At 36.4% G+C, this 21,329-nt stretch overlaps 1 protein-coding gene across 5 annotated transcripts in view; it reads right to left on the bottom strand.

The window, feature by feature from the left end:
• The window catches only part of LOC128173471 (transformation/transcription domain-associated protein-like), a 70,015-nt gene that overhangs the window by 28,560 nt on the left and 20,126 nt on the right, over window positions 1-21,329 (bottom strand). For 3 of the 5 annotated variants that reach the window (XM_052839166.1, XM_052839161.1, XM_052839165.1), the window contains 33 exons: window positions 21,137-21,223; window positions 20,703-20,799; window positions 20,246-20,367; window positions 19,674-19,844; window positions 18,906-18,989; window positions 18,125-18,244; window positions 17,733-17,852; window positions 17,122-17,208; window positions 16,648-16,764; window positions 15,715-15,774; window positions 14,738-14,805; window positions 13,537-13,648; window positions 13,164-13,253; window positions 12,659-12,906; window positions 11,957-12,110; window positions 11,517-11,624; window positions 10,800-10,873; window positions 9,951-10,050; window positions 9,373-9,468; window positions 9,014-9,145; window positions 8,019-8,105; window positions 7,529-7,738; window positions 7,094-7,326; window positions 5,463-5,629; window positions 4,985-5,163; window positions 4,302-4,444; window positions 3,915-4,017; window positions 3,264-3,374; window positions 2,776-2,958; window positions 2,255-2,407; window positions 1,883-2,002; window positions 743-886; window positions 37-177 (listed from right to left, as the gene is read on the bottom strand). In XM_052839166.1, the coding sequence (XP_052695126.1) occupies window positions 37-177; window positions 743-886; window positions 1,883-2,002; window positions 2,255-2,407; window positions 2,776-2,958; window positions 3,264-3,374; window positions 3,915-4,017; window positions 4,302-4,444; window positions 4,985-5,163; window positions 5,463-5,629; window positions 7,094-7,326; window positions 7,529-7,738; window positions 8,019-8,105; window positions 9,014-9,145; window positions 9,373-9,468; window positions 9,951-10,050; window positions 10,800-10,873; window positions 11,517-11,624; window positions 11,957-12,110; window positions 12,659-12,906; window positions 13,164-13,253; window positions 13,537-13,648; window positions 14,738-14,805; window positions 15,715-15,774; window positions 16,648-16,764; window positions 17,122-17,208; window positions 17,733-17,852; window positions 18,125-18,244; window positions 18,906-18,989; window positions 19,674-19,844; window positions 20,246-20,367; window positions 20,703-20,799; window positions 21,137-21,223 (4,221 nt within the window). Of the gene's footprint in view, window positions 1-36; window positions 178-742; window positions 887-1,882; window positions 2,003-2,254; window positions 2,408-2,775; window positions 2,959-3,263; window positions 3,375-3,914; window positions 4,018-4,301; window positions 4,445-4,984; window positions 5,164-5,462; window positions 5,630-7,093; window positions 7,327-7,528; window positions 7,739-8,018; window positions 8,106-9,013; window positions 9,146-9,372; window positions 9,469-9,950; window positions 10,051-10,799; window positions 10,874-11,516; window positions 11,625-11,956; window positions 12,111-12,658; window positions 12,907-13,163; window positions 13,254-13,536; window positions 13,649-14,737; window positions 14,806-15,714; window positions 15,775-16,647; window positions 16,765-17,121; window positions 17,209-17,732; window positions 17,853-18,124; window positions 18,245-18,905; window positions 18,990-19,673; window positions 19,845-20,239; window positions 20,368-20,702; window positions 20,800-21,136; window positions 21,224-21,329 lie in introns of all 5 variants that reach the window. The other 2 variants (XM_052839162.1, XM_052839164.1) reach the window with 1 other exon arrangement.

The following is a 21,329-nucleotide window of genomic DNA, read 5'->3' as shown; positions in this document are numbered from 1 at the left end:
AAAAAAAAAAAAACCTTGCTCTCATAATGAACTCACCTGCTGTGAAGACTGAGTTGGCTCAAACTCGTACTCGCTGCCAGGGCGATTCTTCAAGGCCTGCTGAGCGTTGGTGTCAAAGGCCAGCTGCTCCAGCAGCAGACAAGCTCGATGCCACAGGTTGTGAGTCTTACCCAGGTACTGAGAAAGAGAAGAAAAACATGTATTATCTGAAAAAGGTATTTCATTGCAAAGATCTATTCAGTGGACATTAGAAAGATGAGTTTTGATAGTAGTCGACACAGGTTACGTTTAAACGAGATAGTGTTACTGAGAATAAAGAAAAAAATGATTCTGGGTTGGGATTAGATTAAAGTATTTCTCAAATTCTTCTCTTTTTTTTTTTCTATATGGAATTCTTCTTTTCTGGGAAGTTTAATTAGTCTAAAAATATGGTCTTGGCAAAACAGCTTCCTTAAAACAAGTTTTTTTATATGGAACTCTTATTCTACAGGAAATTTAAATGGTCAGTGATATTTTTACAGCTTGATTAGGTCCGAATTTTAAAATTCTTCTATTATAATACATTTTTTCTATACTGAATTCTTCTTTTCTGGGAGGTTAAAACAGTCTAAAAACCGGGTCTTGGCAAAACGGCTTCCTTAAAAAAGTTTGAATATGGAACTCTTCTTCTCCGGGAGGTTTGAATGGTGTAGCAAAATGGCCATGGTCATAGAGCTCCCTTTATAAACCTCCTATTACTGACCTTGAGCACCGCAGGCCTAATCTGTACGGGGGGCACCACATTAGAGAGCCCCTCCAGGAACGTGTGGATGGAGCTGGGGTGGCAGTCCTTCTGGATGACATGGCTACCACTGCACATGAAGGGGATCAGCTCGCCCGATATCATCTGTCCAAGAAATTATCAGGAAAGAGAAAATTGTAAGTTATCAAATTTGTCAAAATCTGCATTGATAGCACAGAGGGGAATCAGCTCATATGAAATCTTCTATCCAGGAAGATTTAGGGAAAGAGAAAATCAGTAGTTGGCCAATTTGCTCAAATATGCATCAATAGCAAAGAGTTAATTTATCTAACCATCAAAATTAACAGCTTTCTCAAAAATATTTGTCTTAATTATAAATTGAGAGATTTAGGAAAAAAGACTCGGTAAAAAGCAAATCAGTCCATTAGTATCACAGTGTTGATTCTTTTATTTTTCATAATTGACAGCTTTTCAAAATGATGTATGATAATAAATATGGAATCATGAGCATAATTTAGACACTTCATTAAAATCAGGATCAAATGCATAGAACTTTTTTTTTAAATCAACAGTTCTCTCAAAGCCATCTTCGCCTGGCCAGAAGATATAAGGATAAACAATCAGTAGTTAGACACTTTGTCCAAATATCACATCAGTTGATTTTATTGCATAATAGAAGAATCCCTGCCTGCTTGATATTCTAAAATCTTTGGTCAAAGAAACAACCTTAAGGTGCCTCACTACACCTTGAAATATTCTCTCAAATCAGCAGAAAATTACACGATTATGATAGATGGCATGATGGATAAGAAGTATATGTGTCAAATAGGCGAAAAAATGTGCAATTTTAGATAAAATATGATATTTTCAAAAATTTCATTCAGTAAACATGAACAAAAGCCGCAGGCAGATTCGAACTCATGACCTGCGGTTCACAAGCCTGATACTTTAACCACTGAGCTATCACGATAAACATCTGAATCGATTGATAAAAACAGTTTAACAAAACATTTAAATCGCCATCTTTTGACGTAGTGTCTTAAAAAGTATAAGTCTCGGTGTAGTGAAGTACCTTAAGACACATTTTATTTTTCTATAAGCCTCTATATTCAAGGTTTTTAGAAAAAATATGCCACCTACCCCTTGCTGTTTCTCGGAGAGGATTTTCCAGATCCTGGGGAAGATGTCGACCCAGATACTGTGGGTCAGGTCGGTGGTGCAGTGACACAGCTGTGAGAGGGCGGCCAGGTACGATACAGTCTGTGTAAAAGAGAGAAAGAGAGGTGATAAAGTAAAATTCTCTTTTGAAACATTGCTGGTAAGAAGTTTTCCATTCAGATACAGTGTATTGTGTGCTATTAATAATTCCACCTTGACCTCAGCATTGAGAGCTATCTACAACTGACCTTGATGTCATGGTTCAGTGCTATTTATAACTGACCTTGACCTCATGGTTGAGTGCTATTTAAAACTCACCTTGACCTTGATCTCATAGTTGGAACTATAACTTACCTTGACCTCGCGACACCCCTCCAGGAACTTGGCCTGTCTCTGTAGCAGTGTGTTAATGCTCTGTTTTGGTTCTTGGAGTTCCTTTTTAGGGGGCTCTTTAGAGGAAGTGTTGTCATCAGAGGACACGCCCCCTAGCTCCATATCAATCTCCTCCTGAAACAGAACAAACTCAAAGGTCAAAGGTATAAAGTTAAAGGTCAAAAAATGAATATGCATGTCCATGAATGCTCCACACAAAGACATGCGCAAATCATTTTTCCACTTCAGATAAGTTACAGTACATGTACATGCGAAATATACACACTTTGCAATCCCATCATTGTACACAACGTAAAAAAAATGAGTTATGATTTTCATGTATATGGTAAAAGTAATATTATAATAATCTATGAAATAAAATAAAATCCAGCAGTATAGTTACTCATTCCCTACTCTTAGACTTCAATGTTTCTCTCCATAAGAGTAGAAGTGATGCATCCCTCTTCAATAAGAGCAGAGGTGAGTTATTCCCCTTTCCCTACCTCTTCTTTGTTGGAGTCCACGGACTCGACGTCCATCGGCTCCTCCTTCATCTTCATGATGTTGGCGAAGGCGGCACGTTCGTGGCTGTCTGCTAGATTTACAATGCTGCTGGCAGAGGGCAGGAGACTCATGGGAGATGAGCTCTGTATCGTGTGTCCGCTCATTGCTACAGCTAGCACCAACTGTAAAATAAACCACATGGAAACGATGTGTCAAATTGGTAATGTTGTAGGATTCAGTCAAGCAAAATTCTGATTTAAGGCCAAACATAATTTATTTTCTGTTTCACAGGCATCCCAAAAGGATTGCCATATTAAAAAGGGGAATAACTCAATATTTTATTTAATTTCAAGTCAAAACATGAAAAAATGAGTTATCACCTTTTTGCAAATTTTGTAATAGCGTTCAAATTAAAATCTTGCTTGCTGGATTAAACATTTGAAATTTTTTGCCAGAGAACCTAAACATTAATCGTTTTTTTCCTTACCTCCAGGCACTGTTTGATCCAGAAGTGGCCGCCCATGGACTCCCAGTTCTGCGAGCAGGTGATGTACAGGAGGCGGTCAAAGATCCTCTTGGGAATACTGTTGTCAAACACCTGCAGGGGAGAAAATTCAATTAGTCTTACTAAGGAGGCTGGTCGGACAACAAAGTTACCATCATTACCCCCCCCCCCCTCCCCCATATATCCCCCTACTTCAAACTTTCTACTTTCTTAAGGGGGAGTGAAAGAGGGTATTTTAATGACTAACAAATATTCCTATACACATAAGATACCGCAAAGTCTTGTGCACAACACATGTATAATACATATTCGCCAAAATTGGGTTGGGCGTAAAATGCTGTAAAAAAAATATAACCCCCTCCCCCCAACTTTTTATTTTCTTTATGGGGAGTGGAAGGGGGTACGGTAAAACACGGTTATAACGAAGCGCCAGGGACGGGCGAATTTCCTTCGTTATAAGCGTAATTCGTTATATCCGTCAAGTTGACAACATGTAATATTATAGTCACGGGGAATGAAAATCACTTCGCTGTAAGCGTCAATTCATTATAAGCGTGTTCGCTATAACCGTGTTTTACTGTATATAATAATGAATGAACGAATATTCTTATATTAGCAAGAGATATCCCTTACCTCAACAAACTTCTGTCTGATGGGTGGCTGGTTACACCTGAGCCCCGCTAGAAACGCCGGCTCCAGCTTAGAGGTCAGCTCTGTTCCACTCAAACTATCATCTCTGATATTCAAAAAGAAAGTGAAAAGCACATATACATTTGTTTTTTTTAAAAAAAAAATCAATTTGAAGTCAATACAATTCAATTCGAAGGGTTGAGATATTTTTCTCTCTGAAAAATTAATTTCTTTAGCCAAAACCCTATTATTTAGTACAGAAAAAAATCTTAGCTTTAAATTAATATCATTTTTCAGAGCTCTTTTTCTGAAGGAGATTTTGCAATAATCTAGAAATGGCCTCCTACGTCTAGCCCTCTTGAAAGAAACATAAAATTTCCAAGCTCCAACCTGTAGATGTAATTGACGAGTTCCAGGAACTGGGCGTTGAGTTCCTGCTCCTCGGGGAACCTCTTCTCCACATGCTGCATCAGTTTCACCAACAGTATGGCCTTCTCCCGAATCACGGGCGACTGGTTAATGGCGATGGGAGTCTGGAGTCATACAAAATATAGAAATTAAGGCATTCCAAAATTTATTTCGGTTTGTTTTTTAATGCACCACCACATCAGGTCCGATGCACTTGGCTTTTTTTAGGATTTTAAGATTTTAAAAGTAACGTCTGTGGTTTTATTAGTATTTGTGGGCTTCAATTATTTTGTGGGTTAAGTAAAATTGACAATATCAAGAATACAAATATTTCTGGTCACTGATTCTATCAATACATTACCGGGTATTAGTTTTGCACGTTAGTTAATGAACATTTATATTCGTGGATCAACTGAACAACAAAATCCACAAAAAATTTGGCATTCAACAGATATTGATGTAATCACCTATTAACCATTTCTTATAATAATGACCTTGACCTCAAAATCTGAGCTATCATTCCTTTGTTTTGACTTAGTTTACAACCATTTTGGTGATGATTGTCATGACCCTTTGGTCATTTGTAATACAAATGACCTTGACCTAAACAAATGACCTTAAAATTTAACCAATCATTATCAATGTAAAACCGTGTGACTGTATACCTTGGTTTTGACCCAGTCCTCCACCATTTTGGTGATGGCCTTCATGACCTTGGGGTCGGACGTCTTCTCGATCAGGCCGACCAGGATCTGACCAATGAAACTCTTCCTCATCTCAAGGGACATCACTCCTACCCTGTTCTTTACCAGGTCCAGGCTCAGAATCAGCAACTCACTAGCCACTGTAAACAAAGAGTATAATTAGAGATCCAGATCAGAAAAAATTCGAAAAATAGAAAGGAGGGACCCGATGTTTGCTTAGAAATTAAACTAACAATTTGCCAAGGGTTTGGTGGCCACTAAGGATCTACTAGTAAATATGAGCAGAAGACATTTTTTTCTGGCAACAGATAAACAGGACCTTAGTCCTTACTTGTGATTGTCCACCAGACCCCGGGACCATAAAACCTTAGACTTGATAGGACTATTTCACACTTACCGGGACTATATTTACATATTACCGGTACTTGTTTACACTTACTAGGACTTGTCTCAGTGGAGGTGGGTTGCAGGTGCTCGCGGGCCATCTTGTGGAGGACCTTCATGAAGGTTGTGATGAGGCGGTCTATGTAACACTGGTTGTGCATGCAGGCCGCCTTCAGGATCATCAGGGTGCTGAACAGCTGGGTGGGGGATCCATTGGTTGACCTGAAACCAGGGGTGGGATGTGTTATGACTTTAATCATTATATGTAAAAAAAAAAACAAGCATGTAAATTCAATTTGATCAAAATCAGGGTGGGGGATCTATTGGTCAACCTGAAACCAGGAATGGTACATGTTACAAATCCCTTTTTTATCATATCTAATTAAACAAGCATGTAAATTCAATCTGATCAAAATCAGGGTGGGGGATCTATTGGTCAACCTGAAACTAGGGGTGATACATGTTATGAATACCTAATTTTTCATATCTAGTAAAACAAGCATGTAAATTCAATCTAATCAAAACAGGGTAAAAAATATTCAAGTGCGGGGATTCATTCGTTAGCCTGAAATTCGAGGGTGGGGAAGGGAAGGTAATGAATTCTTTTTTTTTACTGTCAGCACATGTAGTTACTGTATGACAAGCAAGATACTTCAAATTATTTATGAATGACTCAACTGCAGAGCATCATAAACGGATCAAACCATGAATTTTTTTTCTACATCATATGAACATTACCAACAGTTTTAAAAACAAATAGTACAATTAAGTCTCCAAAATTCAGGTAGGATACCTAATAAGGCCATATAAAATTTATTTTTAGATTCTTATTCCTGCCCACCCCTCTGAAAATGGCCCGCCTTGATGCATTTTATTTTGTTTTGAAAAAAAAAATAATATGAAAATAAATTTTCAGGGAAAAAAGTTGGGTTTGGTAAAAATATTTTAATGGCTGCCTGAACATGTGGATTACCGTGTCATTCCGGACATGTTTGTATTCATAAGGATACAAATGTCTTCCTGCATTAACACTTAAGTCGAAATAAAATGGAATTAAAAGATTGCAACTGGGTCTGTGTACTCATATAAGCATTGACAACTTAAAGGAATAGAGCAGTTGTTATTTCTAGAACATGAACTGTGAAAAAGGTGTTTTTAAAAAAATAAAGAATAATAAATAAAATCTGCCCACCCGCCCCATATTTTTGCAAATTAGGATGAGAATCTAAATTTTAATTCTATATGGCCTTAACAGTGTAAATAAGCACCTCTTTTAATGGCAATGAACCATTTTAAAAGTAATATGATTTTCTTTCCAGTAGAATATGTTAGAATTTAAAAAATATACAATTTAAAATGGAGTAACTTTTAATCAATATACAAATCTGTCAGAAAGCCTTGAAAGTCTTTCACATAGAATACTTTGAGTTCAGCCAAATTCTCATCATATAATACATTGCTGGTCGCAGCCCTTCAGGTATAACAAAGTTTAGAGAAGGAGGGTTGTCATAGATACCTACATAATGCATCCAAACCTGAAGTTGTTTTTCCACTTGTTGGAAAGACCCAAGCAAAAAACACTGTGATTGTTCATTCCCTTAACTAATACTACTTAAACATTTATTTTCATTTCACTTTACCAATGCTACTTTCACTTTAATTCTACTTTCACTTTACATGACCTACTTTTCATAGTTGGTGAGCCCCTCGTACACTACTTTGCTGACACAGGCGTACAGACACTCCAGCTCCTCGTATTTTGAAGCCACATTCGAAGTCACCGGCTCAGTGGGGAAGAAACTCATCAGGCGGGACAGCAAACCGTGGACGCCACGAATGACCTTCGTGTTTGGGCAGGTCATGCATGCCGCAATTCCACGCTGGAGGGGCTTGAAACTGGATAGGATTGTGTCTTTCTTCTGTTTAAATAGATAAAAAGATTGACACAAAGATTATGATTCTGTCCATTTTACCATGGCAAGTGAAATACAAGCAATTAAATTCAAGACAAAAATCGACAGATTAAGTGTGTGGAGTTCACATAATACCTACCTGAAACACATTTAACATGAATATTTAAATGAAATATGACAACTCATTAAAATATAGAGTTCTACTGACCAGTATGGTAAGCAGGAAACTGAGCAGTTCCAGGGCAGTGCATATGTTGTTGAAATTAGGCTGGTGGTTCTCCACTGTGGTCAGGAGTTTGTCGAACCAGGCCAGCTTCAGCTCCGTGTTCGCCCAGAAGTCCGGGCGCAGCGCCATCTTCAGGAGCACCACACATTTCTTTGACAACATCTCTCCAGGGGAGCCAGGGCTCTCGTTCACCTGTTTAAAAATTATTCATATTACCATCATGCATAATTATGCAAATGATTTCATGAATATGCAAATGTAAGCAAAAATAGGCAAATGATAATATAAATATTCATTAAAATTATGTACAGTTCACATACATTAGATAAATAACTTCTTTTTACTTACCGTTACGGTAGTACAAATGTACATGTATATTAGGCACATATTATTGAATCTGATATTCAAAAGGAAATGAAATTTTATATAAAACATAAATAAATTGGCGGTAAAGTTATTGAGGTGTTTCTACCTGACAGGCAATTCGTAACAGGAAGTTGACCACTGCATCACAGTAATTCTTCTCTATGGGCTTATTTTCTGTCACACTCTTGTTGCTCTGAAGAACAAAAAATGAGAAACTGAGGATTTTTTCAAACAGCAAAAATGATCAATTTTCACCTAAAATATCAAATTTTCAACACAAAAAATGTTATTGGATTAAGTCCTCATCAAATTGTTAATTATATCTTTTAAAATTGGCAGATTTTAATATATCAACATTGGAGAGATAGCTATCTCTGACTTTCACCAACATTCAATCAAAACATTTAAACAATAATTAAGAGGGCTAAATTAAATTAAACGGAAAACTTTTTTTTTTTAAATATAGAAAAAATATTAATATTCTAAGGCTTAAATATTAAGAATTTTTCCTTATAAAAAATAGTCTATGGTTAAGGAAAAAGCCTACATGAAATTTTCAAGTAGATCAAATGGTTTTATTATTTGTTGACCTTCAAGCATCCTTAAGGCCATATAAAATTAAAATTTAGATTTTCATCCCGATTTGCAAAAAATATGGGGCGGGTGGGCGGATTTTATTTATTATTTTAAATTTTTTTAAAAACACCTTTTTCACTGATTATGTTCTAGAAACAACAACTGCTCCATTCTTTTAGTTGTTAATGCTAATGTGAGTACACAAACCCACTTGTAATCTTTTAATTACATTTTATTTCGACTTAACTGTTAATGCATGAAGACATTTGTGATAAGAAACATGACTGGAATTATCATGTTTAGGCAGTAATCAAAATGTTTTCTATACCGTGCTCGATTTTTTTTCCCAAACATTTTTTCCCACACAATTCTTTTTTAAAAATAAAATAAAATGCATCGGGGCGGCCCATTTTCAGAGGGGCTGGCGGGGTGAGAATCTAAAAGTTAATTTTATGGGACCTAAAGCTTAATATGTTTTTTTTTCGGTTTAAAGTCAGTCTACAGTTCATGCATATGCATGCATACCTCACTAGGAGCCCCTGAGGAGTGGCGCGATCGCTTTGGTTCCTGGGGCGAGTCCACAGAGAGGGGGGTTCCTGGGGCGGGGCGTTTGGTTGGTACATTCTGGGGCAATGTCTGGGTCAGGTCAGGGGGAGGCTGTAAGAGAAACTAATGTCATACATCAACCTTTCAAAATTTGTCTGTGGTTATACATGTTAATGAATGCATTTAGAAGACTGAAGATGATTCTATTTTATTGAGTATAGCGTAAATTATTTTATGACATGCAGTTTTTCTAATTATTTTTCTTGGCATATGAAAAAAGGAACTCAACAACAAAAAGAGGAAAAAAACAAAGATGAGGGAGTGATGTGAACTCTGACCTCTGTGACCTCTTGCTCCTCCTTGACCCGCTGAACCTCCCACTTAATCACCACCTCCGCCAGGTCCACGGCCAGCTTCCTGTGTTCAATGGTGGCCTGTGATAGACAGAAAGAGATCAGGATACTGCAATTATATCATGCATACTTGTGGAGGGCAATATTGTTTAATTTTCCCGGATGTTCCAAATAAAACCATGTACCATTCAATGTCTTAATTTATAATAAAATGTTATGCGAAGACTTTTGAAATATTCCTAAAAAATGTCTCAGCCAAACAAATTACTACTAGTCAACTGCAAAATAAACAATGTATCATTGCAAATACAAGTTAGATACTGTGAACCTACTTTTATTTGTGACGACAGTATTTCGCAATTTACCACTGATAAATTGGTCCACGATGACTAATTTTTGCGAATAAATTTTACGTTGTTATTACAATGATCATACAAAAAAAGCTAGTTAGTGGCAATAAATTTTCACGACCATAAAACTCTCAGGAATATTGCCAAATTTTCTTGCTTGCAAATAAATTTAAAGTAGGTTTACAGTGACAGTAACGAGTAGAGTGGACGTACACTGGAGGTGAATCCGAGCCGCTGAAGGGAGTTGACCATGTGTGGGATCAGGTGGTGCCTGACCGGGTAGTACACCTTGTAGTGCCGCACCACCAGTTGTCTAAAAATAGTAACAAAAATAAGGTTAAGGTCATTGTCAAATTTGAAGGCAGAAAAAAATAGGAATAAATAAATATCCGTGCATACATTAAATGAATATCGATCATGCCTTTACAAGTTTAATATGTTGCACAATGTGACACAACGTGCAAAAAAATAAATAAATGCCATCAATTTCATTAGATACACAGATACATATAGTGTATAGATTTCAACGCTTCATATGGGAAAGTTTCTAGATTAATTTCTTTTTTCTAGACAAAGTCTAAATTGTCAACCTTTATTTTGTTAATAGTTTAAACAGTTATGGAAAATTCTTTAGCCATATTAAAACAAGTTTGTGTCATTTTAGGCATCACATGAAATTAAATGTACATAGTCCAATATGGGGGCTACTGAGTTTTATCAAAGTATATTTACATTTTCAAGTGTCTTTTTCTGTGATAACACTATATAACCCAAAAGTACAAATGATGCCAAATTGAGGTGCCGGCGGGGTTTGCTTATTTATATTTAAATATTTAATCGTACGTTGGATTAAAATTATATAAATATTATAAAAATATAAGTAATAAGGAATCATTCTTTAAATATTATGAGGTGATAATTTTGGTCGGGGCGTGATCAAATCTATCATAAAGCCCTTTGGGCTTTATTGGATTTGATCACACCCCGACCGAAATTATCTCCTCATAATACTCAAAGAATGATTCCTTATTACTTAAGTAAAAAAGGATGAGGAAAACTCACAGAATGTGGACCAGCTGAGCCACAGTGTGTCCTTCCTCTACGATGATCTTCTTAGTCCAGTGAGTCAACATGCCCTGATAAACAATGCAATAGTGGAATAATGAATGCTGTAAATTCCTTATATTATGTGAGTACTTAATTCCGCGATCCCACTGTTTTGTATCAAATCGCGAGAATATAAAATCCCAAAAGCAGAACTTTTATCCTTATTTCTCATGGTTTTCAACAGTCATAGAATAATGGCGTGATTTTAGAATTCGCGAAGGGTGCTCCACGCGATTTTATGCGGATATTAATTCCTCGCGTTTAATTAGGTATCTACAGTACAAGATAAAAATTAAGGAACATGAAATATGCCTTATAGATCAAATACTGTAACAGTACTTTCTGCATGAGGAAAATTTGACGTCTCTTTAGTATTCATTTCGCATAAAAATCTTACCAGAAATTCTTGCCCAATGAGAAGGTTTTCATCATTATAAAATTCTACAAAATCCCATAGCACTTATTCATAACAAAGGGATTGTATTCAAATCAAAATTTTTCAAGAAAAACGCATGCTAAGTGCTCCTTTGAAATGTCTATTATCAAGAAAAATCTTTTGCAATTAACAAATGACAAGTTTTGACATAAAAATAGTGAAATTTACACGATGCCCAATAGCCCGAAATGAATGTGCATAAAGACTTAATATGAATTATGCATATATAGACTCACATTGCCATCCTCCATTCTCCCGGGCATGGCGGGGGTCAGGATCTCCAGGGCCTGCTTCACCACGGCCCGGGCCTCCACCGCGTGGGCCTTCAACAGGCTGTGAAAGACCTGGGTAAATAAAATACACAAAGACGTACTACATACAGAGGAGCATATCATCTTATTGTAAATAGGTGTATCCATGTATAGGGAGCCATGGTTTAGAAACAATTAGTTAAACAACAATTAAATGACCATAATTTCAATACCAACCAAATCAAAGTTTAAAATACAGAGAGTAGCAGACAAAGAATTTATTTTTCAGCAGTGGCATCCCTCAATACTGAAAGTAAGATGCATTTGTGGATGGCAAACTCAGAGATGATGATGTGGGACTTTCACCATATAATTAAATACATTGTGAAATATAAACATTTGTGCGCAGTGGTAGCCCTAGTTACCTGCAGCACGATGCGTTTGTGGATGGCGAACTTTGCGATGATGTGGGAGAGCAGCAGGTGGCCGTGGTACTTGGTGGCGGGGTCCACGCAGTTCTTACTGAGCAGGCAGGGCCACGCGAACGTCATCAGGCGCCGCAGCTTGTTACCTTGTTTTCTGGGGGTAAAGTACAGAAAATGTAACAATCTGAGCATCAGGTCTGACTTCGGAAAATAATAAAAGTAACATACTTATGTAAAACTAGTCCAATTCTTATAATTTTTTTTTTTTTTTTACCCCCTCACCCTCTCCCAATTTATGTTTTTTTGAGGATGGTGGGTGGGGTGAGGGGGTTAGGGGGATGGGGAAGCTAGGAAGTGGGAGGACATTTCCTATTATACAGTCATGTAGTTACATTCGCTGTATTGATTGGAACTGCTTTTAGAAATATCTAAACCTCCTTAGCAGCCTAATAATATATACATACACAAAAAATAATACAGCAGACAAACACAACCACCCCTTTCAATGATTACACATAACACAAACATGTTATAGGGTATTTATAGTCTTATTCAAAATCTTTAAAAATCATTATAGAGACTCTCTCTCTCTCTCTCTCTTTCTCTCTCTCCACACGCTGCCCATTTGTTGTTGGCATCATGAATATGTAAGGAGACCAGCTACACCAACTCTCTCTCTCTCTCTCTCCACACACTGCCTACTTGTTATTGGCGTCGTGGATGTGCGAGGAGGCCTGCTCCACCAACAGGGAAGACAACTGCAGCAGGAGGATACGCACAGAGTCCGAGGTCCCGAAAGGATTCTCGGGGTCAATGATCTTGGTGATGAAGGCGCTAATGATGTTTTCGGGGTTGTCCTGGTCTGGAGTGGGAGGTCCACCAATCAGCTTCTCTCCCTCGTTCTTCTCAAAGGCATGTTGGAAGCAAGGGATCAACACGTGCTGAAGAATCTATGAGGGGAAAAAATATATCAAAAATTTGTTGTATTAGAAAAAAGTCATTTTGGCTCTTCTGCATTTAGTTTTCATCATTCCCCCCCCCTCTCTCTCTCTCTCTCTGTAATAAATACGTTTGTCATTCCTTCCACTCTCTTTCTCTTTCTCTAGCTATCTTTTCACTTAGCACTACATGTACTCTGTTCTTCTTCCTTTATTAATAACTTAAATACAATTTTTATGTGGGAAAAAAAACCCCTCTTTTAGCTTACTTTGGCTTTCAAATCCTGGGTCCATGTTTGGTCGTGGAAGATGTCCACAAATTTGAAGAAAGCTGTTCTTTTCCACTCTATAGTGTAGGTCTACAAAAACAAGAGTTTGGGTGATGTTCATGTGAATCATTGAATCAATATTCATTGATTTAAAATATCCCTTTTATCTATCAAAACCTAACTTTTCATTCCATTTTTTTTTAAATACTCTCAAATGTTCCATTTCAATTAATCATTAGAATGCCTTTGAAAATAGTTCCACAAAAAATGAAAAAGATAGAATGTGCAAAATCTGAAAACCTTGATTCTATGAACAAGCACGCCACATTGAGATCTAAAATGAAATACAACGCAAAAACCGCCCGCCACTCACCCCTGCCACCACATTGTCCAGAAAATCCTTGACAAACTGGAACTGTACGATGAACCGCGAGGTGAAACACCGCAGGATGTGGAACAGGAGCTCAATGTCATTGGTGTGGTACCTTAAAGGAAATTAGTTGTCACTGTATAGAGTCTGACATGTTAATATTTTAATTCACAATACTCAAATTTTTGCATAATAAAACATGATAAACAACTTGATGAAATTGAGAAAGTTTATCAATGACACAGACATACATGTAGCAATGCTTTTTAAAGATGTTAAATCATGACATTGATTGATAAATAAAGTACGAGTTTTCGTGAATGTTGCAGAATAACCTTCGAGGTCAAGAAATGTTGTTTTGAAATATAAAAGCCGAGGCTTTTATATTTCAAACAACATTTCTAGACCGAGGAGGTTATCCTGCAACATTCACGAAAACAAGAACTTTATTTCTATTCTATTAACAGACCAGTATTTCTACAGATCGTTTCTCCTATAGAGAGACGATCTAGGTCATTTTGACGGCTGTTCTGTGTATCCCCAATGGTTTTGTTCGTAATGATTACATGTGTATCGATCAAAGGAATCACATGCAGACGACAGAATTTTACTTTGGATTTTTAATGCTCTTTACTTATTTATGAAATATCTTTGAATCATGTTCCTAATATTTTAAGGGCAATTTAATACGATTATTACTACTACACGTTATATATTTGATGTAAAAACACGCAGTGAAAATGTGCTAGGGAGGTGATAGGAACAGCCGCATTGTCCTCTTAAAAAAATAAACATTTGAGGCAGTACACATCGTTTTGACTGGAACTAACACGTGAAAATTGACATAGTTTTAAAACTTCTTAAGGTTTTAAGTTGTACTTTCATGGTCAGTGCGAGACAAATAGGTATTTCTGATCTGATAATTTACTGACGACATTCGTGCTAAATTGGAGAATAATGTCCGCTGCATCTCTTCAATCTCGGCAATAACTGTAGTTACTGTAGAATATGCACCAAAATGATATATAACCAACATCATATCATTAAAGTTAGCATGAGGTGACACAAAACCAATAGTTGGGTGGTCAAATTCAAATGCATAATCATCACCATTATTTCTATGATGAGGAGTTATGGTTAGAGAGAGGGTAAGTAATAGATATAAAAAAAAAATAAACCCTATAGAACAACAAACAATGCTCACTTGAAGTAGTTCAGCAGACATTTCACGAGTAAAGCAGGCTCCTTCCAAATGACAAAGTCCACAGAGTCCTGAAACAGGGCCAACAACTCAGCTTAATAATATGTTACTATCTAATTCGGTAAATTGTTGAAAGCTTCTCTAGACTTCCCAACTTCATCGTGTTTACAGTGGACTAAACAAGTCTTATCATTGTATACTGTAAACGTATTATATTTGGCGTGTACGATAATTGCGGAAATTAGTTTTTGAACAAGTTGGCTTGGATTTGATTTAGCGTATTCCTGATTGTGACTATTCTTATACATACATGCATGGCATTTAGCGATGTTCTTGATTTAGCAGAAGTCGCATTCCGCCAAAAGCGCTAAATAGAAAACACAGCCAAATGTAGTACGTTTACAGTATCCAAATGCTCTGAGACAAGAGTTACTTGAATGTGTCATAATGTGGAAAAGTAAACGCTTAAACATTAATTCAAATTATGGTAGAATGGTACAGATACTGGGTCAATTTATTCAAGTACATCTCTGCACATCATTCTTGAGGCAGCACTTAAGGTACTTCACTACACCCAGACTTATACTTTTTAAGACACTACGTCACAAGATGGCAATTTAAATGTTTTGATAAACTGTTTATATCGTTCGATTGGGTTGTATATCGTCATAGCTCAGTGGCTAAAGTATATGGCTTCTGAACCGCAGATCATGAGTTCGAATCCGCCTGGAGCTTTTGTTCATGTTAACTGAATTACATTTTTGAAAATGTAATTTTTCATCCAAAATTGCACATTTTTTACCTATTTGACTTAAATACTTCTTATCCGTTATAATATCTCTCATAATCAAGTAATTTTCTGCTAATTTGAGAAAATATTTCAAGGTGTAGTGAGCCATCTTAATGTAACTTTGCAACACATACAGTTTTTACATACACACATGTTTGTTTTGAAACCCATTCAGAAATTATTTACGTACCACTTTTTTGTGTCTTTCGATGAATCCTTCACTTTTCCAAATGGTCAACAAGTTGGTGATCTAAAATACGAAGCATAGAAATATCAGCCAATCTGTTTAATTGGGGAGGATAAATGTACATGTTAATAATACAAACTTAGGCAATGGACAGAACCACAAGAAACAAAGAGTTTTGTTCAGCCATTTTCCAGATTTTTTATGTTTATGTTCTTAAACATTAAGGGGGCTGGGGGTGGCTGCCATTTTAGACAATATTGATCTCCTTTAAAAGAAAAGCTCCATATAAAGATAATGGGAAATGATGAAATTTTATATTAAAATAAATGAAATTTTATCAAATTATCAAATCAAATAGTAGTTGATAGCTTCAGAAATCGCATATAAAATTTTCAAATAAATCTGATGGTTTTATATTATATTATATTTTGACCCCCCAGCCTCCTTAAGGAGACTTGAAATGTAAAGTGATCATATGCCAATGTTGAACAGAATCAAGCCAAAAATTGAAAAATTAATATACTGTATACCAGGACCCCCTTTTTTAAATTTTCGCCCTTCCACATTTGCAATCAGTTTTGCCCCGTCCTGAATTCACCCAGACACAGTTGTGTTTGAAGACAGATAATACAAGACATAGGAATTTTGTCCAGTCTTAAATTTGTCCGCCGACAACGAAGGGTAAAAAAGGTGAAAGTAAAACCGGGGCGAATATTTCCCTGTGTAAAGTATGCCAACAAATATCACAAGCCAAAGACATTGATATCATAGCACTGAGTATCTGCATCTAGTCCTGATACTTATTTACTTTGACCAAAAAAAAAATCACATTTCGCCTTCACAATTTTATTTGGGAATAGTAATCAATTTTTAACCTTGAGAGAGTTACCTCCCTTCAGAGTGTATCAATGTGCCTTAATGGGCCCCGACACTTACTATCACAGCGTGCTGTGACAGCCACGCCTCCTCGAACCGGGTCAGCACGCTGATGAGTTTAATCATCTGGAACTGTAGGTCGTTGGTGCCTGACGTCACAGGGACACCCTCAGCCCCCTGAAAATATCATTTATTATATAACATGAATGTTTATGGAAATTTATTTATTTTCAAATTAACCGTTCAGATCAACTTTTACTTGCAATGTACAAATGAAATTTCACAAATCTTTTCTTTTGAAAATGATCTTTCTGTATTTAACGTACTTCGGTACTAGAAATTTTCTGAACATTTCTTGTGATATCGGTCCCAGAGGTATGTTACACGCATGTCATACATTCGTAAATTCATTCTTCTGCATTATGATTTTAGCCTACTTTCAAGAGACTTATAACTCGCAAAAAAAAAAAAAAAAAAGGGATCTTACAGTAGGGACAAAATGATCTTAGAGTGTACATTATAATTCCACTTTACCTGTTGCTGGGCAATGTTTAGTAGTTTTGTGGGGTTACTCTCTAGAACTTCTCTGAACTTTTTACCATCACTGTGGGTCAGAATAAACTGTAAGGGAAAAAAAAAATAGAAATATTAGATACTGGATCTTAACAATTACTACAGAATATATATAATAAGTATGCACACTTGTATGTATATATAAGATTCATACAGTCATGTATTTCATATTCATGAGAAAGACTAAAAAAAATTTCAATGTCAGTTCTAACAATTGTCTTTCAAATTTAATAATAACACAACCCTGTTTACCGGTAACCAACTTTTATTCTCATGCAAGAAATTTTCACGAGGTTCGCTAGAGCCCCTTTGTCGAGGATTTTTTTCACCGCGAAAGGGTCCTTTCCCTATGGGTGTAATAACCACATGGTTGTAGATCAGACTTGACCACGAAAATTAGTCGCCGTGACCAGGTTTATAGCATGTTATTCGCAAAAAAAAGTCGATGTCAATAAAAGTAAAACAAATTTATCTAATTGTGTACTATGCAATTTTCACCATATTCTAAAAAAAAATCATATAATATACAATATATCTCTAATTACAAAATTTGAAAATTTCCCCTAAAGTACCTCAAACAGCCGGTTCCATTGGTGATCCTTTAACTTGGCCTCACTCAGAAACATATCAACCGTGACATCTGGATATCTTGAGAGGAACTTGACAAGGGGGTCCCTAAAGGGGCTACCAGCCTGTAGAAAAATTCACCACGATTGATAACTTATAGCAAGCTTCATGTGTCAAATTATCAAATATTTACTGATGCCTTTCCAAGAGAAAATGTCAACAAGATTGTAAGATTGTTTGTTTTAATATAAATTTAATGTAACAACAAAATATGGACATATTTCAATTATTAGTTTGATATAATGTTTCTCTCTTTCTCTCTCTCTCTCTGTCTCTCTCTCTCTCTCTCTCCCCCCCCCCCCCCCCCCCCCCCCACATACAATGTAGGACCCCTAACCTCCAGAAACAGTGACTTTTCCCCGCTGAGCGTGACCAGTATGAGGGGCTCTATCAGTTTACTGCTGGCCGCTGGAATCATGTGGAAGATGTTAATAATGGCAGCACAGGTCTTCAATTCCTGTAAAAAAAAATATACTTTAATTCAGATTAAGCATAAAAATCACATATGAATAATGATCATTTTTATCCATCAATGGTTTATGTTGGTTATAACCTCATTCATTCATAATGTATTTTCCTACTGTGTACTCCCCTATGCATATACATGTATTAATAAGATGGGTGGTAAATATGCATCCAACATACTAAACTTACTTCAAATATCACAATTGACATGTAAGTAAATAAAGAAAAAAAAATGTATCCTGCTAAATTAATTTCCACATAATCGCAAAACTCTTCTTTGTCAAGAGGTATACTGATCCTGTACCAGATAAGAATACTTTTACTACATGTACAGGCTTCTTACTTGGATAAAGACTATCACAATTGTTCAAAACTTAGTCTAACATAATGAGGCCGTTGGCGTGCAATACGGTACAGTACAAAAGTTTGACAATACAGACTGACAGTAGACTGACAGTTGACTGACAGTGGTGTGACAGTACTTGCTTTTTGCTGCGGAGACGGTTCGACAGCCTGCTAACATTTAGGTCACGTCAATCAAAAATGGTGGTCAATTGCATCAGTCATGCATATTCATGAAATGAAAAGAATGTCGAAGGAAAGAAAGAGAGAACAAAAATAAACACTAGTGATGTTGACCTTTCTGCACTCACCTGACCTATGACCTGTCCGTTGGATTTGTTCTGTCCCGATTTCTGACTAATGGCTGCCACCTCTAACCATTTCTTAAGATGAGTCTGACAGAAAAAAAAAAATTGAAATAAATGTCCTGATTTATAGTTTACATTTACAGTCAAGATGATCATGAGTGTACAGTATATTAAGCAAACTTTCTAATATTCAATTTTAAATCGAAATTTTCAAAAAGTTTACTTTGAACATACATGCACTAACCTTTTCAAAAGTATTTTAACCTAAAGACAATAGTTGCAGATCTACAGATTCTAACTTAGGAAGAGCTGTAAACATGTTTTGAAGTTAACAAGAGTTGATGAAAGGATAATTATCCCTTTGTTTGCTGTTCACACACAGTTGAACTTACTAAGAGTTGTTCAGACAGTTTTGAATTTACAAATAATACATGTACCTATTCAAAGATTTGAACTTACCAGGAGATATTTAGAGTTTTTGAACTGTTCACAGAGTTTGGAATTTACCAGATGTTCAAACAAACTGAACTTACCAGTAGCTATTCACAGAGTTTTGAACTTACCAGTAGCTGTTCACAGGGTTTTGAATTTATTAGTAGTTTGTTCACAGAGTTTTGAATTTACCAGATGTTCAAAGAAACTGAACTTACCAGTAGCTGTTCACAGGGTTTTGAACATACCAGTAGCTGTTCACAGGGTTTTGAACATACCAGTAGCTGTTCACAGGGTTTTGAACATACCAGTAGTTGTTCACAGGGTTTTTGAACTTACCAGTAGCTGTTCACAAAGCTTCTCATTGAACGTGTTGGGGAACAGCTGGGTGATGTAGGACAGCCTCTGTATGACGCTGGCGTTCAGGCTGCGGTGGTCCCCCAGGGTAAGCAGCAGGGGGCGGATGGCCGTGTGGACACTCTCCATGTCAATCTGACAGCCCGAGATAAACTACACAAAAACAGAGGGAATCATGTTATAAAATAATACAAATACACAGTTAAAATAAATCCACAGAACTTCATATAAGCATATTGTGTAAGTAGATATCAACTGTAAGTTAACTCTTGGCAGAGGTTATTGTGACCTCTGAACTTGGTAAATGAATTTAATCTTTCATCCCCCCCCCTCCACACCCCCCCCCCCCCCCCCAAAAAAAAGAAGAGAAATTTTCATTTTCAATTATGGAGCATAATTAATCAGTGTTACACCAAGAACTCATAGAAATACCTATGATATTTCAAAATTACGGCTAAATCTAAATCCGTTCGCTCGAAGACAACAATGCAGTGATTTGTAATGAGAAGGTGGTCCTTGCTTTGTGTGGGTTTTGGATTGATTCTTACATGTACCTTCTTCATGCAGTCATGAGCCACCTCTTGTAGCTCTGTACTGTTGCTGTTCAGCGCCTTGTACAGGACGTTGAAGATCTTTTCCCGCTTGTTGGAGATGTAATGGCAGGCCGCTAGGGCTCCTGAAAATAACAACCAGTCACCACGATTCAATCCTTCATTTTTACGATTCGGAAAAATTTCCGTTTAAATTCAACCTCCTAATGCATGGCTTTTTAAAAAAAACAGTACATTTTTTTTAAAAAGTATCTTTCAGTGCAAGGCTTATCTTCAAAATTGGCTTATTAATGAAATTGACTAATTTTCAAGATTTCAGGGTATGCTAACTTTTTATTTCTCAGGTCTAAAGTTGTACACAATAATGTGGTAGGTAAGCTCAAAATTTCCATTTCAAGAGTTCTAGTCAAGAAATTTCTTTGGATATATATCTAACAATACAACAATGTCTTTGACTTACTCAATGCGCTCTTCCTTAATGGAACTAGGTCAGTGACCGACTTGTAGCATGGGAGCTTTAACAAAACTGCGTCTTCTGCCTCACAGAGGCTCAGCAGCTGTGTCAATCAAATGATCAGAGTTAAAAGGTTAAATCCAGCCAATCAAATGGTGGATTCGTCAACAAAACTTTTGCTGCATCGAAAAAGGCTAAGAAGAACTAATGGATCAAAAAATGAAGAAAGTATAATATTTTCTATAAATTATATTAACTATTATCTTGTATTTATATAATGCACCTTTACAAAATATTGATGCAATGTTAGAATAAACCCACAATTCAAAATACATGCACAATCATTATACAAGTTAATCATTAACTTGCTTGAACTAAGATAAGGGGAAAATGAATTTTCAAAAATAGATAATAAAATCATTCATTACTACATGGCTTACCTCTGTAAAGAAGACTTGATGTTCTAGCACGTTGAGGTCTATGGTGAACAGACGCGGCTGTAGGGTGGTGCAGAATGTGTTGCCGTCCTGTACAAACAGACATTACTGTGTAACTAATAATACTACAGAAATATGGTGCCCTTGCTCTAGGACCTCATTTGAAAATGATTTTAAATTTGCCATGTTTCCTCAT

Source organism: Crassostrea angulata, chromosome 2, assembly GCF_025612915.1.
Source record: "Crassostrea angulata isolate pt1a10 chromosome 2, ASM2561291v2, whole genome shotgun sequence".
Classification (NCBI taxonomy): Eukaryota; Metazoa; Mollusca; class Bivalvia; order Ostreida; family Ostreidae; genus Magallana; species Magallana angulata.
The sequence above is the reverse complement of the archived record's forward strand: the minus strand, read 5'-3'. Positions and strand labels throughout refer to the sequence as shown.